General features: G+C 35.7%; 1 protein-coding gene across 1 annotated transcript in view; it reads right to left on the bottom strand.

Moving 5' to 3' along the window:
• The window catches only part of CNKSR2 (connector enhancer of kinase suppressor of Ras 2), a gene marked incomplete at both ends in the record, with an annotated part of 237,468 nt that overhangs the window by 13,904 nt on the left and 205,013 nt on the right, over positions 1-18,551 (bottom strand). Inside the window, 5 exons of the mRNA XM_080794916.1 lie at positions 4,375-4,415; positions 5,233-5,304; positions 5,592-5,665; positions 8,404-8,576; positions 8,998-9,046. Of these exons, the coding sequence (XP_080651042.1) occupies positions 4,375-4,415; positions 5,233-5,304; positions 5,592-5,665; positions 8,404-8,576; positions 8,998-9,046 (409 nt within the window). The remainder of the gene's footprint in view (positions 1-4,374; positions 4,416-5,232; positions 5,305-5,591; positions 5,666-8,403; positions 8,577-8,997; positions 9,047-18,551) is intronic.

Raw genomic sequence — 18,551 nt, 5'->3', positions numbered from 1 at the left:
TGAATCATAAAATCCTTAAATTAACCTAGCAATTTCCCACTGGTCCATTCTGAGCTATGATCCATATACTTTCTCAAATCAGAAATTAAGGAAGAACCCCCCCTTCCAAACTATTTTAATTTGGAAACAATAGTACAGTTAACATCATTAAAGTGTGGAATAATCTGATCAAGATATATTTTTAAGAAAAAATGGTGTTTGAGAACTTTTTCTCCTAAAAGTTTATCTCCTGTGTCAGATGGAAGATGATGTGCTTTGAAGTAAGTCATATATTTCAGCATTTATGCCCAGTGGTATTCACTGTGTAGAAAACTGTTAGAATATCTTGAAAAGGGAAGAAAGTTGTGTCTCTCACTGACAAAATCACCTCCATGGATATTTAAGCTTTAATTTTAAGAATAAGTCACCTAAAGCTCAACTTTACTTTGATAATTACAGTGTAATTATCACCTCAAGTATTTTTGGGAAGTGAAGAAGGGACTGGAACAGAAAGGGAATAAAATAAAGATTGATCAAATACATTCAGAAGCATATACTCCCACACTCCAGAAAATTACAAATGATAAGAAGTCAACTTCATGATGAATAACCTTTAAAAAATGACTCTAATCACTAATAAAAGGTCAAAATTGAAATTTAGTCTATAGGTCATTTGTAGTGAGAAAGGTGTTGAATTTGTACTACAGGGCAATTTTTAGCACTCTTGAGAAAGACTTGCCTGATGCTTTTTGGGTGAAAATGATGATAAGAGCACTAGAGGAACATGTATTATTAGATTTTAATCCAGTACTTCATACTGACTATTTTAAAAGTCTTCACTAAAATTTCATTTTTGTCAGAAATTTAAAGAACAATGAGTTCCTTATGAGATGAATCAGAAAACTAAAAAGAAGCTTCCTTGATTTTTTGGTGCAACAAATTTACTAAATGCCTGATATATGCTGAACAATGAGCTATGTTTTAGGGGCACAAAAATGAATAAGACATAATTCCTGCCTTCATTGAGTTCCAGAATTGCTAACTGCTAGAAGACAATTGAAAAATTCGACTACTTTTCATAAGAAAAATTCGGTTCATGATAAAAATTCTTCAGAAAGTATGTGGCTTACTCAGACCAGTGTCTACACACACAAAAAGCTGAACACCACACAGCTGTTGGTGCTGTCTTGGATAAACTTGTCCTTAAGGCCTCAGCTATAAGAGGCTTACGTATATACTTGTTGCAGTATAATCTGGTACGTAAGGCCATGATAACAGGAGATATATATTCATTAACAGAGTCGAGAAATATTTAATGAGAACCTATGTCTGCCAGGTCCTGTTCCAAGCACCAAAGATGCAGAGAGAAACAAAACAAAGTGTCTGCCTTCACAGAGCCTACATCTTAGTGAAGGCAACAGACAATAAATAGGGATACAAATAAACATATGTCAAGTTAGTATCAAGTGCCATTTACAAAAACAGCTAGGCAAAAAAATTAGGAAGTCAAAGGTCCTAGGAATGGGGGGAAGCTATTTTAAGAAAAACTGGTTGGGGATACAAGCATTGAATTTAGTGATGGGGAAGTGCTTTAATACTAGGTCTACATTCAGCACCTTACTGTAATACTAATGTTTTAAAACAAGACAATACAGGTAAGGGGATATTGAGCCTGAAGTGAACATTCTCATTAAGTTGTCAATAAAACAGAGAATAATGTATTGAGAGGAAAAAACTGAGTAAAAATTATGGGAGAAATGTACAAGTAGTAATTACCAAATAGAAATGGATGAATCCTCACAATTGCAAGGACATATGTGCTGACATGATAAGGAATATATACGCCAAATGAATTCAGTAAATAAGTCTCAGAATACTTGAGAAACATGATATTTTGTTTCCTTCCCACAGATTTCACAAAGACTGGCATTTTTTTTTCATGTTTCAGTGCTCATTTCTGAGGAGGAAACAGATGGATGGGGGTGGGGGCCTCAAAAGTGTTTTTGCAAATTACCTCAAAATCAAACTTACAGCTGCTCAGAAAATAGAAGGTGAGATTTTAATATTCCATGTGTGTATATATATATATGTATATATACATACATTTTGGTATATGTATATGTATGTATATATAGGTATATGTAAATTTGGGTATATGTATGAATGTGTACATGGTATATGTATGAATGGTTATATAGTTATAAGTAAATTTGGGTATGTGTATGTCAGAAATCACTATACTTTTAAAATACTTATGTTAGTACTTTAGAAATCAAATAACCAGATAAAGCTCATATTTATATTATAATTAGCATATTTATATTATAAATATAAAATCTCTTGAAGACTTAGGTACATTCCTTTAAAAGGTTGTATATAGAATGAACAGTGCCCAGATTATCTTGCTGCTATGTTAACAATCAGGCTATAGGACAAAATTGTTGGGGACATCTCTCCCACCACTGATTCTCTGTTTATTTCCGGCACTGGCATTCCTCCTTTCTATTAACAGGTAATTTCTAAAAACTTGCCAATTCAAAGTAGACATTGGGAATATGATTATAAAAAAAGAAAAAAAGGGGCGCTTGAGTGGCTCAGTGGGTTAAGCCTCTGCCTTCGGCTCGGGTCATGATCTCAGGGTCCTGGGATCGAGCCCCGCGTCGGGCTCTCTGCTCAGCGGGGAGCCTGCTTCCCTTCCTCTCTCTGCCTGCCTCTCTGCCTACTTGTGATCTCTCTCTCTATCAAATAAATAAATAAAATCTTTAAAAAAAAAAGAAAAAAAAAGTCCATTATACTTAAATTTTTTAAAAGATTCAGTATTTCAGGACAATGTAGTTCTGAAGGTTATAATGTACCAAGCAAGGCTCACATAAAACAGAACTCATAAATGTATGATATGGAGATGACATATTTGATCAGATCCCTTTTTTTCCCTTTGACTCATTGCTTAGAAAAAACAAAATGAAACACATGGGTTTGGTTTAGCTTCTTCTATGAGATCCTGAACCAGATACATCCATAGGAGTATTAGGGAAGAATAGTGACATGACACACTTTTGAAGTTATTGCTAACACAAGGCAGGGAGTGGAGACCGGGAACGGTTTTACAGTTCATAAAAAGGCATTTTCTTTCTTTTTAAAAATATTTTATTTATTTATTTATTTATTTATTAATCAGAGAGAGAGTGAGTACGCACAAGCAGTGGGAGTGGCAGGCAGAAGGAGAAGCTGGCTCTTGGGCCGAGCAAGGAGCCTGACGTGGGGTTCGATCCCCAGACCCTAGGATCATGACCTGAGCCGAAGGCAGCTGGTTAACCAGCTGAGCCACCCAAGTGTCTCCAAAAGGCACTTTTTAATGCCTAACAAGACCCTGATTAACATGTTTCGTAAATAATTAAGTTATGCTAATTCTTAGATAGAGGTGATTGTGTTCTAGTGTATCCATCTTGTAAGATGGGATAATGTTCATTTTTACAACTAATTCTGTTTGGTCATGATGTAAACCCTTCATCTTCATCCTAAGGGCACTGAGCTCAACATGTGATAAAACAGATAGTGAGTAACTACAACAGTAAAATTATAACATTATTAAAACACAAAATAGAGCATTACAACTTCCCCCCACATCATGAGCATGTGAATAACATTTTGAGAACAAATTAAGGAGAAAAGGCTCTCCAAATTCTAACTGCCTAATGTGAAATTTCAAGAATTGCAAGATAAATCAAATGAAGATTGTGGGAAGTACAAGAAAGATTCAGTTCCCTTATTAATAATAAAATATTTTATCAAGTGTTCTCTACACTTGTTTTTTCATTTCCTTGTATTCATATTCTTGCTTTGGACAAACTGTGCCTTTACTCCAAAGTGTCAAAAAACCCACAAGATTATTTATAAAAGCATATTAAGTGTTCATTTAGTGTGCTCAAGCACATTTATAGAGTTGCAAAATTTTGTGTTTAAAAATATCTGGATACTGGGGGCGCCTGGGTGGCTCAGTCAGTTAAGTGTCTGACTCTTGGTTTCAGCTCAGGTCATGATTTCAGAGCCCCACCTGGGGCTCTCCTCTCAGTATGGAGTCTGCCTAAAACTTTCTCTTTCCCTCTTCCTCTGCCCCTCCCCACCCTGTTCTCTTGCTCCCTCTCTCTCTCAAATAAATAAATAAATCTTTAAAAAAAAACCCGGATACTAATTTTTTGGAGACACACAAAGAAAGGTAAACGGGCTAAGAGCCCAAAGTACATAAAAGGAATATATATTGCCAGCAAACACTTAAATAGCACTTATAATTGAAAAGGCACTGTTCTAAGCCCTTTATGTGTGTTCATTTGCTCCTCACTATAGTCCATTGGGTGGAGATGGTTATTATGACCATTTTTTTAAAGGGGCCAATACCTGGCATAAAGAGGTCCAGTTCTATAGCCAAGGTCACACCGCTAGTAAGCAAGAGCTAGGATTTGGACAGTCTGGTTCCAAAGTCTATGCTCTTAATCACTGTGTTATGCTGCCTCTCCCTAGTTGTTGGCAAGTTATATATGTCATGTGCACTGCCTATGGAAGACCTGTGAAAAGGAAAAATCTGAATCTGAAATCCAATTTCTGTATGTCTAGAAATGAGAGATGGGAAAGGAAGGAAAAGGAAGACATCATCAAATTCATAAAAGTTAAAGTGGAAACCTGGTGCAGAATGTTAGAGATGATGGATATATATATATATATATTTCTCCCTCCTTCCAACAACCCAAATAACCATGTTGCCATTTAATCACTTGGCAGTATAATCTTGTCCAGTGATAGAAGAAAGATGACAAAAAGAAATACTAATTTTGCTTAGGACCGAATAATTGAGATGGATGTTGCTCCATAAATGCTCAGCACTTGGAAAAGTCAGTTTTTTTTTTTTTTTGTAATTATCTTTTCTCCCCACCTGGAAATAAATTCGAAGACACATTTTTGAAATGGACTTTTGAAAAAAAAATCTTTTTTTTTTTTACAGTGGATTTTTTTTTTGAGGGTCTCTATATGGATTCAGGCATATTGTTTGTAAACTTGATAAACAGTCAACAGGTTCGTTTTGACCTTTAAAATGCTGTTCTCTGAAATTAGCTAAGGTTAGATGCAGCTATGCCTGAGTCCATTTTATTTTAAACTGATCGATCATGGTGACATTATTCTCTAACATTAATGTGGAAAGCTTAGATTTCTAAGCCTAACTGACTTTCTAAGTGCTTTGAAATTTAAGCAGCATTTTACCTGTTCATATCATCAAGATGTTCAGCAGCAAAATAAAAGCTTTTGATTTTAGGATGACAGGCTTTGAATGCACTGCAAAAGGAAACAAAGTACACTTATTTTATTTCAAATTGGGAAATAAGTTAGAACCAACAATTTTTATGGGTAAAATTACCTCAACATCTAACCTGAGTTCACATATATAATGCTTCTGCCATGATGACAGAAATCAGTAAAAAACTCAATTTTCTGCCCACAAACTGCTTTCTTATTACCTCAATTTGAAAGCATTAGACAAGTAACCTATAATTTAAAGGCTAGAAATTAAAAAAAAAAAAACCCTTCCTTTCTCTCCCTCTCCCCAAATAAAATCAACTTACTATTTCTTGCGGCATTCACTGGCTCTATCAATTTTAAATTCAGGCAGACTGATGAATCCTTCTGCTTTTTCATCCTAAAGAGGCAACACTCTTATTTAGGATATTATACACAAAGGGTTGAAGCTGATAATACTATGTAACTATGCTGTAAAAATCTATACTAATAAATCTGGTCATTTAATTTTTAAATTTGACATTTTCGAGATTAGAGTCCCACTCTTATTTGTTATATTCTATTAAATTGAAGATATACTTTAAACATTTAGACCACTACAAATTAAGATATACACAAAAATTTTGAAAAATCCTTCTTATATTAGAATGAAATAGAAAATTCTTTAAACTGTCAAAGTGAAACATGTTTTATAAGTAATTTTCTCACCAGAACGTATATATACTTTTATAACAGATAAAATAACTTCAGTCCACATTCACCATTCATAATTTTCTGTAATTTTTAATGTTCAGATGTAAAATACATCAAAGTTTACTAATTCAATTCCTTTTCTGCCTCTAAAAAAGTCTTTTCTCAAACCTGAATTAAATATGCTGTGTATTCAAGATTTTATAAAAGAAATAAGTTAATTTGATCTTCAAATATCTACCTTGGTATGAATGCTATATATATAAAAGTCATTTTCTACTTGGACAATTGAATGAAATGCATAAAATCCTCCTCCCTCTAATGTGGCAAGGAAAAACGAGATAGGAGAGTTATCCAAAATCTTATGTTAGATACAAGCTATTCCAATTAGGTTAAGACTACCTTTGGCTAAATGATTTCATTTTTGTTTTCCCTTTCATGGTCATGACGAGGCTCCTTGGAATTTTACTGCCAAACTCTGATCTGTGGTGTTATCAGTTCATGGCTCCTTGTATATCAAGTTCAAGTGATACTACACCCCTATCTGCTATCTCAAAGAAAAAAAATACAGATTCTTAATTCTTTCAGTATGTATGTATAAATGTAAAACTTAATAAAAATCTGATATTACTGATAGTGACTTATAAAAAAAGAGAGTTTATGACTTTTTCAAAATTTTTCAATATTTGAGTAGTTTTTTCTTCCAACTTTGAGGTAAATGCAATAATTTCAAATCTCTTTTTCAATTTTGGTGTCTGCTAGATCAATCTTGATATCTTTAACTTTAAAATTCTAAATTTTGAATGATTTAAAATATTTTTGGGATAGGATGAGGGATTTTTACATTTCTCCTAAAAAAGCAAGCTGGTATTCTTATTATGCATACTATGGAATTTTTCATTCACTTCTCACAAGGCTAACACAGTAACAACTCTAAACGAAACTTAGCTACTGTTCAATAAAAAAGTCTTATATTTTTTCACTTACACTTTGAAAGAATATAATATAGCATACAGCAGACAAATCTACAAGTGAACTTAAAGAGAAATGAAGACTTTATTTTGATAACTTTTTGGTTGGCATACAAAAAGTATTTGTTAAATGAAAGTTTAAAAAAATGTATAAAAGTATATGTTAAATGAAAATACTGGAAAAATTGTTTTTTATATATAAAATAAGATACACTTAGTGAAACAGAAGACTTTTTATGTAATTGTATGATTGATTGGCACAAATAATATCAAAAGCATAGAAAATAACCAAATCCTTCTATATAATATTGGCATTTATATTGATAGCAAAATGTTACTTTAAGATTTTACAAACAAAATATGAGGTCAATTTGAAAAATATTACTAACAGCATATTACGGAGTACTGGGTGTATGCCAGGCATTGTTCTAAGCGGCTTTACATGAACTGATTCATTTCATCCATATGATAGCCCAGTGAGCTAGGTACTATTATTACTCTCCCTTTTTGTAGATGAGGAAACTGATGCATCATAACTCGGATGGGTTAAATCTATTCTCTTAACCATGACAAACATAACTCCTCTAGATATTTTTTGTTATAGTAATAAGCATAATTATGTTGTTAAATTATATTTCAAAAATTGATCTTCAAATGCAAATTGATGAATGTCCTAACATTCATTTATTTAGCTAGCACACTCTATTAAACCATGTCCATTTTTTGAGAAAACAAGTTAACAATAGAAATTATTGTTAAAAAAATCTTACTAAGGTGAACTGATAGATAACTATCGCAAAAGAATGAAAATAAATGCAGAGTCAAAGAAATGTCAACAAATAAGGTATACTGTTGCGTATCTGTTGTGATAGGTGGTAGGTTATGATATAACTACTCTGGATAAATATCTGTTTACTGCAAATGAAACAGAAAATCATAAGAACAATTTAAATATACTATATACACTCCCCTTCCCCCACCCCTCAATTGGGCCAAATGAAATGAATTCTTGCAGATTTTCAAAGCTAGTCTTCTAGTTCATGTTTTCTTTAAGAAAAACAAATTCAAGTGCTATTAATTTACTTAAATTATTAAAGAACTTCTTTCCCCCAAGAAAACAGAAAAAAAATTTAAAACCCCGAGCAAAACTGAGACATTTAAAAATCTATTTCAAATTCCATGTATAACCCTTCTAGTTAAGCTATCACTAGAATTAGTTTGGAATTTTGAATTAGATACACAGAATTTTATCTGTGTAGTATTTTGGATATGTTGCCACATTTGAATAATCGAGACAACTCTTTCCATAACCCTAAAATGCAATCATTTTAAGAAGGCAGATTAAAAAATAACTAGGGGAACTCTCCTGAATTGAAATTAAGGTGGGTATGTGATTTTAAAATGTAAGTCCCCAAATGGTGGTTCTTTGGGTTAAAGACAGAAAATGGATGAGAAAACAAAGTATGCTTTGTCTTACCTCCTCATTAATATACCAGTATAGGGATGCATCCTTTAGGACAAACCAATATTTCTTCCATTTCTGTGAAAAATAACTCTTTGCATCTTTCTTTTTCCAAAGCCAACCTTCACAGTCACCCCGGCCAAGATCTTTGCAAGAAATTCGTCTTTTGCTCTTGCCAGCTATAGGACCTAAAGATCATAGTAGGTAAAAATGCTCTTTAAATTTCATACAAGTGTGAAGGTAAAAGATTAGTCTCTAGCTCATAAAGATAAGTCTGGGTACTTAAATCCTTAAAAATTCTTATTTTTACATTGTATCAGAATAGAAAACTATGGAAATCTTTAGTACCTCTCCCCCACCTAAGTGACATGCAAAGGAATCAGGAGTGTGTAATCCCAGTCTCAAAACCCATCAAGACCTCTTATTGTAAATGGCACCCCTTCATCATAATTGACCTGAAAGAGAAGCTGGTCTTGGCAGCTCTTGCTAGGGGGTTGTGATCTTCCAAACCACCATGGGCTCAGGCAAGAGAGGATGCGTGAAGTATGCTGGTGATTATCACAGTGCAAATTAAACAGCTATAGATTTCATTTCATTTCCTTTTCCTACCTTTGTTTTTCTTCTTTGATTTGTGCTGCAGCGAGGACTGCTGAAATGTCTGAAATCCAAGGAAGGGAAGAATGTTATTTGACACTCAGGGTGCCATCCACAGTGCCAGCATGCTGTACAGAACTCCCCAGAGCTGAACAATGACTCTCAACCCAGGCCAGAGAAAGCATTTTCTTTTTCCAAAGACTCAAAACAAATTCATATAGATCATGCCACTTAACCTTCTAATCTCCCATGAAGCGGGAGAAGATATGATCATTGTCTTTCTTTTATAGGCAGAGAAAGCAGGGCACAAAGCAGTGGTAAAACTTAGGGCTCTTACATATATATATTTATACATACAAACACACACACACACACGTGTGTGTGTGTGTGTGTGTGTGTGTGTGTAGTACTACTTTTTACCCCTTTTAAAAAACGGGTTTATTGTGCTTTCCCAGGCCATATCTCATTTGGCTCTCACAAGGGCTTATGAAGTAGTCAGGCAAATAGGACTGTCACTTGTTACTTTGAAGTTCATTCCCTTCCATAAGCCACCAGCACTTGAGTGAATATTTTCTTGTCACACTTACTTCTGTTACTAGGACTAGGAAGTCATCTTCGTGTAGGTGATGTCAGTACCTCATCTCCAATGATCTTCACTTCTCTCCTCAGATACCAATGCCCATGACCGGGTTTGTTATCTTAAGCACACCCCAACCACCGCCTCTATTACTGACATTTTATGTAGCCCAACAGCTCCAACCCAGTCATTTTTAGAAAATCTTCACTAAGGCATCCAGTTCGTTGACCTTACCACCCTTTAGTGTCTTTTTTTCTCACTCAGTTTTCATGAGACATTAAAATCATTATGTTGAGCTATGCTCTCTTTGTCATACTTGTCTAGCTAAACAGCCATCTCAGCTAAACCCATCTGCTTAATGTCTTAAGAGAAAAACCCACAACTGTATTGACTGGTCTAGCTTTCAGTGACTATAAATCATTGGTTCTAGTCAGTCTACTAAGCTACATTTTTGTTCACTGGTATAATGAGGTTAATTATGCTCATGTGATTAGCTAGCTAACAGGGTACAGAGATAGCATGTGTAATTTCAATTCACAGATACGCCTTCACAATGACTTTTAGGTAACAAAATCTTCCTCTTTACAAAGGTATGCCTGTAAGGGGTAATTGGATTTTGCTTACATAATACTTGCAGGTCTTGGTTTCATGCAACACATTTGTATTTTGTGACATACTTTTTTATTTGGTTTCTTTGTTCATAAAGTAACATTCTACTTATATAGCAATTTTCTTGTTTTGTGTATGGTTTACTTAATTCTCATGAATGTGGTATTATAGATGGATACCAGTCCTAAAGACAAGGATCAGATAATTTGCTGATGTATAGTGTAATCCAGAAATAATCACCCTCAAAGCAATAGAAACATGTCTGTACGTGGTGTGTGTGTGTTGACAAAACTTTGCAGGATACATGGCTACAGAAATTCATAATAAATTTTGTAGAGAAAACAAAAGATAAAACCTGTTATGCTGTATTGATTTTCCTAAGTTCACTCTGTTTCAAAATAAGAGCTCAAATAATAACTCAGGCTAGTGTGCTCAAGTATATAGGTAATTTACATAGAGTTATTTTCCCTAAATTTTTTGTCTGTCAGATTACTGATTGGTTTTTTCCCTTTTGTGTTTCCAGAAGTACTCATAATAATCTTACAGTTCATTATTCTTAAAAAATGATAAAGATGGGGGTAGTTTGTTTTTAGGGAGCTACATGTATAATAGACAACTCGAAAGAATTAAGTTATATAAGGTAACTCCTATGCATTTTGCATGCTATTCCTTAGATTAAAATCTACACAAAACCATATTTTATGATCTCCAGGCTTCCTTTTTAATAAGAATGATTTTCTTTCCCCATAGATGTGTTTTCATACTGTGATTGCAGAGTATAATCAGTGCACATCCTGTTGAAACTCAAGAACTCTTAGGCACACAATATAGATTTATCCAACATTCAAAGAAGCAAAGCCATAGATGTCCTTTCTAAATATTACAATGAAATTATCTTAAGAGAGATTTTATAATTTTTCCATATGACATGACATTTTGTAAAATAAGAAAACGAATTGAACTACAGTTGAAACTTGAACAACGTGGGATGTTAGGAGCACCCACCCTATGACTTTTGACTCCCCCCAAAACTTAACTTCTAATAGCCTACTGTTGGCCAGAAGTCTTCTTGATACTGTGAACAGTTGATTAACATATGTTTTGTATGTTATATATATTATGTACTGTATACTTCCAATAATACATTTTTCTTATTATTTTTCAGTATTTCTAGGTGATGTGGTTTGTGAGTTTTTTTCAAATTGTCACAAATCTCTAAAATTTTTTTGAATATATTTATTGAAAAACAATCTACATGTAAGTGAACCCATGCAGTTCACATATAAGCGAATAACCTGTGTTGTTCAAGGGTCAACTGTACATGCTTTTGAAAGTAATAGGAAAAGCAATGAAAACTACAGTTAAGGAAATAGGGCTCTAGAAGAGAGTTAATACACACGGCTTCAGGCTGCTGTCTCAGAGCGGCCTGCTTGCAAGGTTGGTCTCACTTATCATCTGGGAATTTGGCTGGTAAACAGTTCCCTATACTGACATGAGCTTCACTAAGCAACAAGACTGTTTTGCTCACCCAGGGCCTAAACACCTGTTTTTCTTTGGGGAATCTAGAAATTTTGTAGTTGCTAGACAGAGGATGTCTCTATGACCAAGCCAATAAAAGTCTTTGGTGCTGAGTCTTTAATGGGCTTCCCTGGGCACAAGACACTATACACGTGACTGCATTTTTGCTGCTTATGAGAATGTACTCTGCATGATCTGTCACAAGGAGAAAGCATAGGAAGCTTGCACATAGATTTCTCCAGGTTCCATAGGTGTCTTTCTTCCTTACTGCTCTGACTATACCTCCTTGCTGTGTCACTGTAGTAAATCTTAGCTGTGGGTAGAACTACATGCTGAGTCTTGTGAGTCTTTCTAGTGGATCACAGAACATGTGGGTGATCTTGCAGACCCCTAAAAAAGCCTCATATTCAAAAGAGTCTTACAAATTTATATTAAAAATTGTTCATTGTTCATATGCATAAATAATCTCCTGACAGTGAAGGTTTCCTCATGTCATCAGCGACAGGGTGATTAAGCACTCCTGAGGTGCAAATCTATAATCCTGTGGAGTCTTTTCTGGTAGAACTGATGGGATTATTCATTCTGAATGACAAATATTTAATTGATGTCACTTTTTTTCAGTTTCTAATGATATCATGAAAATGTTCACGTAAGCAAGACATTAAGAACAGACGCATGACTATAATGGCTAACGCAGCAGATCATATAAGGTGCTAAGACTGAAAAAAAAAAAAAGAGAGGCCTGAAATCTTTGCTTTCATGATGAATGCTTTTCTCATGACAGTGGAAATTTACAATATATTTTATTTTTGTGTTTTTCTTATTAGCTTCAGATCATCCTTCTCCCAGTTTCATGCTCAAGTATATCCTTTAAAAGTTCTTTCATAACAGTCTGTGTAAGTAGCAAACTCTTCTAGATTTTTATGTTTGAAAACATAAAAATCCTTCACTCTTGAACAATAACCTAGCTGGGCATAGAATACTGAGTTGAAAATCATTTTCCTTCAGCAATTTGAATATATCACTTTATTTTCTTTTGGCATTTATTGCTACTGTGAAGACATCTGTGGCTACTCTGTCATTTGCAGTTGTCTTTAGTCTCCCAGTAGCTTTTAAAATATTTTTCTCTTTATCTCTGATATTCTGCAATTGTACCATGAAGTTTCTGGGTTATAATTTCTTTTAAATAATTCTATTTCATATTCATTGTGTCTCTTCAAAGATATTATTTAATTCTGAACATTCTCAGGCACTATGTCTTCAAGTTGTCTTCTTAAGCAGTCTCTTTTCTCCCCTCTAGACTTATGTTGACATCTCTCAATTTATCAACCATGTATCTTTCACATTTTTTATCCTCTCATATTTCTGCAATGCTTTTTAGGTAAATTCATTCTGATGTCTTCTGGTTTCCTAATTCTCTCTCTTATTGCATCCAGTTTTGGGTTTTTCCTATTTATAGAGTGTTTATTTCACTGACTATATTTTACATATCCAGGATGTCTAGTTGGTATTGGCTCTTCTGAATATCCACTGTTCTTAGTCATCCTGTTATTATTTCAAAATTAATTTTAAGCACATTTGTGGATTTTCCATAATTTGTATTTAGTAAGGAAAGAATCACCCAAGTACAAGTCATAGTTCTGGTCAGTGGCTGTTTTTATTCAAATTCCTTTCCCATGGGTGAGCAAGCTCTTCTTGCTTTCCCAGTTGGTTTCACTCAGTGAAGTCAATCCTCAGTTTCCTGCCATGGCTGCAGGCCATTTGTTCCCTGATACTCATTACAGTGGACTCCCAGCCATCTTTACTTCTTTCTGGACTCAGAGCCTACCAGGTATGTGGCTTTAGTTCCCATTTATCACTGAGCAATTTTGTTCTTTTTTCTGGTCCTTGGAGACTAGATCTTGCTTTTGACCATGATCATAACATTTTATGTGTTTGGAGTAGGGTGAGTGTGTGAGTGTCTGTGTCTGTGTGTGTATATTTAAAGCATAAGTTCATAATGCTTATTGACCACCATAAATAGATTCCCTTTGTAAGCATTTGTGATGATTAACTGCCTTTAAAATGCATTTTTACCTTATTTCCTAAATTACCATTTAATAAAATCTTTCTTCTTAAAAAGATTTATTTATTGGGGCACCTGGGTGGCTCAGTTGTTAAGCGTTTGCCTTCGGCTCAAGTCATGATCCCAGGGTCCTGGGATTGAGCCCTGCATTGGGCTCCCTGCTCAGCGGGAGGCCTGCTTCTCCCTCTCCCATTCCCCCTGCTTGTGTTCCCTCTCTCACTGTGTATCTCTCTGTCAAATAAATAAAATCTTTTTAAAAAATTAAAGATTTATTTATTTATTGAGAGAGAGAGCACGAGAGAGTGCACGAGCAGGGGGAGGGACAGAGGGAGAGAAATCCTCAAGAAGACTCCCCGCTGACTCAGGAGCATGATGTGGGGCTGGATTCTAGGACCCTGCAATCATGACCTGAGCTGAAACCAAAATGCCTAACTAACTGAACCACCCAGGTGCCCCTCAGTAAAATCTTTTTAATGCCCTCACTAATACTTTTTGTTTATTGTAGTGAGCATCTGGACAAAAGTTCTTTGAACTTTTGCAGACATTAAGAATGTCTGCAAAGTCTGATCTTTGGTAATGTATGACTTGATATTGTTAGCCAGGACTTCTTGACTGAGCTTCAGGTTTCCTAACTCAATAGACTGAATGTGTACAAAACTAAGCTTATGATATCCACCACCTGTCATCTAATCTGCTCCTCTCCTGGTCTTCTATACTTAGTAAATAGCAATTCCATTCCCCCTACCCCGGCAAGAGTTCCCACCCAGAATCCTGAAGTCAACCTTAACACTCTTTTTACATCCCACAGCCAGCTCATCAGCGAGCTATATCAGCTCTGTCTTAAATATATGTTTACAATATGACTTTTTCTTACTACCTCTACTAGTAGCACCCTGGTCTGAGCTACCATTGTCACTTACCTGGATTGCTGAAGTATTTCTTCACTGTCCTACCTGTCTCTGCTCTTACCTTCTTTATTTTTAATACAAGAGCCTGAGTGATCTAGTTAAAATGATTTGAATCATGTCATTCCTCTACACAAAACTTTCAACTGGATTCTCATCCCACTTTGAATTTGAATGCCAAAATCCTTGCAATGGCCTTGAAGGCTGTATGGCTTGGCCCCTTTGCCTCCTGTCCCTACCCTTGCTAACTTTGTTCCAGTTACACTTGCTGTAGCTGGAGCATACGAAGGCCCATTTTACGCCCTTTAGTCTTGCTGTTCCCTTTGTTTGAGATGTTCTTTGCCTAGATGTTGTTGTGGCTCACTCCCTTAACTTCTTCAGATCATAACTCAAATGCTTCCTTTTTAGTAAATTCTTCCCAGGCTTCCCTATCTAAAATTGTTATTCTCATTGCCCTCAATACTTCCTGTTTCCCTTCCCAGCTTTATTTCTCTCCTTAGCACTCAGCATTACTGAAAGTACTTATATTTCTTGTTTACTACCCAGCTTTCCCTCCAAATATAAATGGCGTGAAAGAGGAATTCTGTTTATTTTATGCACTGCTTCATCTTCTGCTAGATTAGGGCCTAGTACAGAGGAAGTGCTCAATAAATACTGGTTGAGTGAATGGAAGTTGAGCAAACTGTCAGCAAAGAGCATAGGATATAGTCTTAATCAGGCGATGGTTTTAACCTGAAGAAGTCCTTCAGCAGGGGAAATAAACAAGCCAGGTTTCTGTTCTCCAGTAATCCACATATAGGTCTTTTCTGAGTAGGTCGTTTCTTTTGGTAGATAAGAAATATTTCTTTACATCCATTTTACTTTAGCACTACTTGCACTGGACAGTCTTAGGGCACTTAATAGTTTAAATTCGAATTCAAGATGTGGCTGGCGAAAGGACATTAAATCTGTGTCAAAAGATATATATGCAAATAATTATATGATGAATTATGAATGGGTACGTTGAAATCATAATTCTACCCATAAAAATAGAATGTGCTAAAATAAAAGGCCATTATGAAAGTATTGTTGATCCTCTACTTAACCATGGCAATGCATGCAACAGTATTCTGTTTGGCTATAAAAGATCCCTTTTTCAGACATTTGCCTGAAAAGACCATTTATCTTTTATTTTGTCCACAGATGTTCTGTTCAAACTCTATTCCCCCCTCTTTTAGATGAGGAAGTGTGGGGGAGGGTAATTTGGGTCATTCTTATCCTGAAACTTTCAGAAGCACTTATTTTAATTGTGGAAGAAAATGACAGTTTCTGTGTTACATTTTGAAAGCTCAGCTACTATTAAATTCTTCTCAAGCTGCAAATTGCCACACTTATGGAAACATTTGCAATCAAAATACTCTCTTGTTGCAATATAGCAACTTCCTCTTACTGTAATTTTCTGCAAAGTCCCAACATTTCTGCACTGACTAGTCAAACCAATAGCTTATTTTCTTACACATAAGAAAAGAAGGTGCTTAGCAATTTGAAACACTTGGGATAAATGATAGCTACTTTCACATATTTGATTTTTAAATAAATAAATGTCTTTGAGATTTAAATATTTCACAAAGAAAAGGATTTTGCCTTACTTCCTCATTATTGCCTGCTAGCAGAAAAAAAAGGTCTAAAAATGAGGAAGTGGGGGTAAGATGCTATTGGGACTAAATATTAAATCAAGAACTCTTCCACATATAAGAAATAAGAGCGCGGAATTGAACAAGTGTCCTATTTGTGGTAGCCTTGTACATTCTGCTGCATGGGAGAGCAACTGTGAAGTGAGTGGGATGGGGATGAGACACTGCATGCCCACGGGGTCTCGGAGTAGAGCGGGGTGAGGTTGCTTGGGATTCCGTCAGTAAGGTTAAGCTGACTTTATATTGACTGAAAATGCTTCCACGGGCTCTCAAAAATTAGTCTGCTTTTAAAAACAATGAGCATGCTAATAAATAAGCTATCAAAGAATAGAAAGGTAGTAATTGGGAGGGTGGAATTTAGAGGTCAAACTCATTAGGTGGGACAGAAGCAGTGTTTCATCAAAAGAATATCATATGTATCAGATTCTAAAGGAAGGAAGTGATTGAATTTTATGCAGGATCCCGTAAGGTGGTTCCTCTTTTCCTATGGGGTGGTAAGGTAGGAAGAGTGATTAGTGGTGAGTAGTTGAGAAGGGTAACAAGAATCACCATGCTTCGGGGGATGCCTGGGTGGGTGGCTCAGTTGGTGAAGCATCTGCCTTCAGCTCATGTCAAGATCCCAGGGTAATGGGATTGAGTCCTGTGCTGGCACCCTGCTCTGTGGCTTCTGTGTCAAGCATAGTATTAGGGACTTTACATCAGTTATTGACCTTAAATCCTACAATAAATCTTGAAGGTAGTTATCATTTACCCCATTTTAAAGAAGAGAAAATTGAGACACAGAATGTATAAACAGCTCACTCAGGACCTCACAGATAGTGGCAGAGTTAAAATTCAATCCCAGGTCTGTCAATCCCAAAACCTGTTCTCCTAATCACTCTGTTCAATCCTGCCTCCCAAATAAGTATTCTGTAGTCATAGTAACAACGTGAGAGTAAAGAAAAACTGCTTGTGAAATGATGACTTCCACTTATGAAACCTCTCATGACATATGATGTAAGTACATGGTTATGTGGAAAGAAAGGATTCCAGGAAACAAAAAGATACTAAGGGTAACACTTTATTATTAATGGATATCCAAACTGGAAACATTTTGTCAATTTTTAATTTTCATGCTTTGTCAATTTTATTCTAACTAACAGTTTATATTGCTGTGTGGATTAAACTAAAGATTTCCATGGTTTTTTTGGGGGGGGGACCATTAATCATAATATCTTCATGAGAGGAGCTCTCATGTTAACATTTTAATTTTGCAAATTAGATAGAAACTAAGGTACAGAAAGGTAATAAGACTCTGCCAAGTTAGACAAGGATGAGACTGCAATCACAGTTTATTCAAGCCTCTTAACAGTGTTAACTGAACTCAGTCTAATTAAAAAACCCTATGTCAATACTGATGAGGGAATCAGTGATCCAAATAAGGCAAGCCTGCCTCTCCACTAATTCTTTACACAGGAGAAATCTCTTGGAGCTGATTCATGGTGTTATGCAATTTTTCACCTGATACGCAGCTGATTATTATGCAATGTCTTAAAATTACTTGGTTCACTTTCTCAAGATGTGGTTCCTAACTACTGTATTAGTTTCTGTGAAGGCAGAAGCCATCTGCTCTAGCTCACCAGGGTATACTCAGCTCCTACTACAGGACCTGACATATAATTATCTATTGAAAGCATGAATCAAACAGTTCCCGACCACATATGTGTGCAGGACACCGAGGCTATGCGTTACAGCGTCTTGTATGCAGCCTGTCAGCACATCCTGTCCACTCTCTCTTCAAAACATATCCAGAGTCCAACCCCTTCTGACCACTTCCACTTTAGGGCCCAGGGCTAAGCCACTATCATCTCTCACTGGAATCGAGCAGATCGTATCTCGTCTCTCTGCTTCCACACTTACGTCAGCCCCTTCAGTTTATTCGCAACACACCAGCTGGAGTGACACATTTCAAATGTCTGTGCTTCAGCAAGAATGGAATGCTTGGTGCTGCAGCAACCCTGGGGTAGCAATCAGGAGACCTGACTTCTAGATCTTCATATTCCAGCTCTATGATTGTGGTCAAGTCCCTGAACTACTCTTGACCTCTATTTCTTCATCTGCAACATCAGGGATTTGGACCAAATGCTCTGAAAATATCTCACAGATCACTAATTGTACATGATTCTGACTTAAAATGATGGGAAAAATGGCTAGTCACCAATGTCTATCCAATTATTGATGTT

This window comes from Martes martes (genome assembly GCF_963455335.1).
Source record: "Martes martes genome assembly, chromosome: X".
Taxonomy (NCBI): domain Eukaryota; kingdom Metazoa; phylum Chordata; class Mammalia; order Carnivora; family Mustelidae; genus Martes; species Martes martes.
Note: the sequence above shows the minus strand (reverse complement) of the source record. Positions and strands in the feature narration are given on the sequence as shown.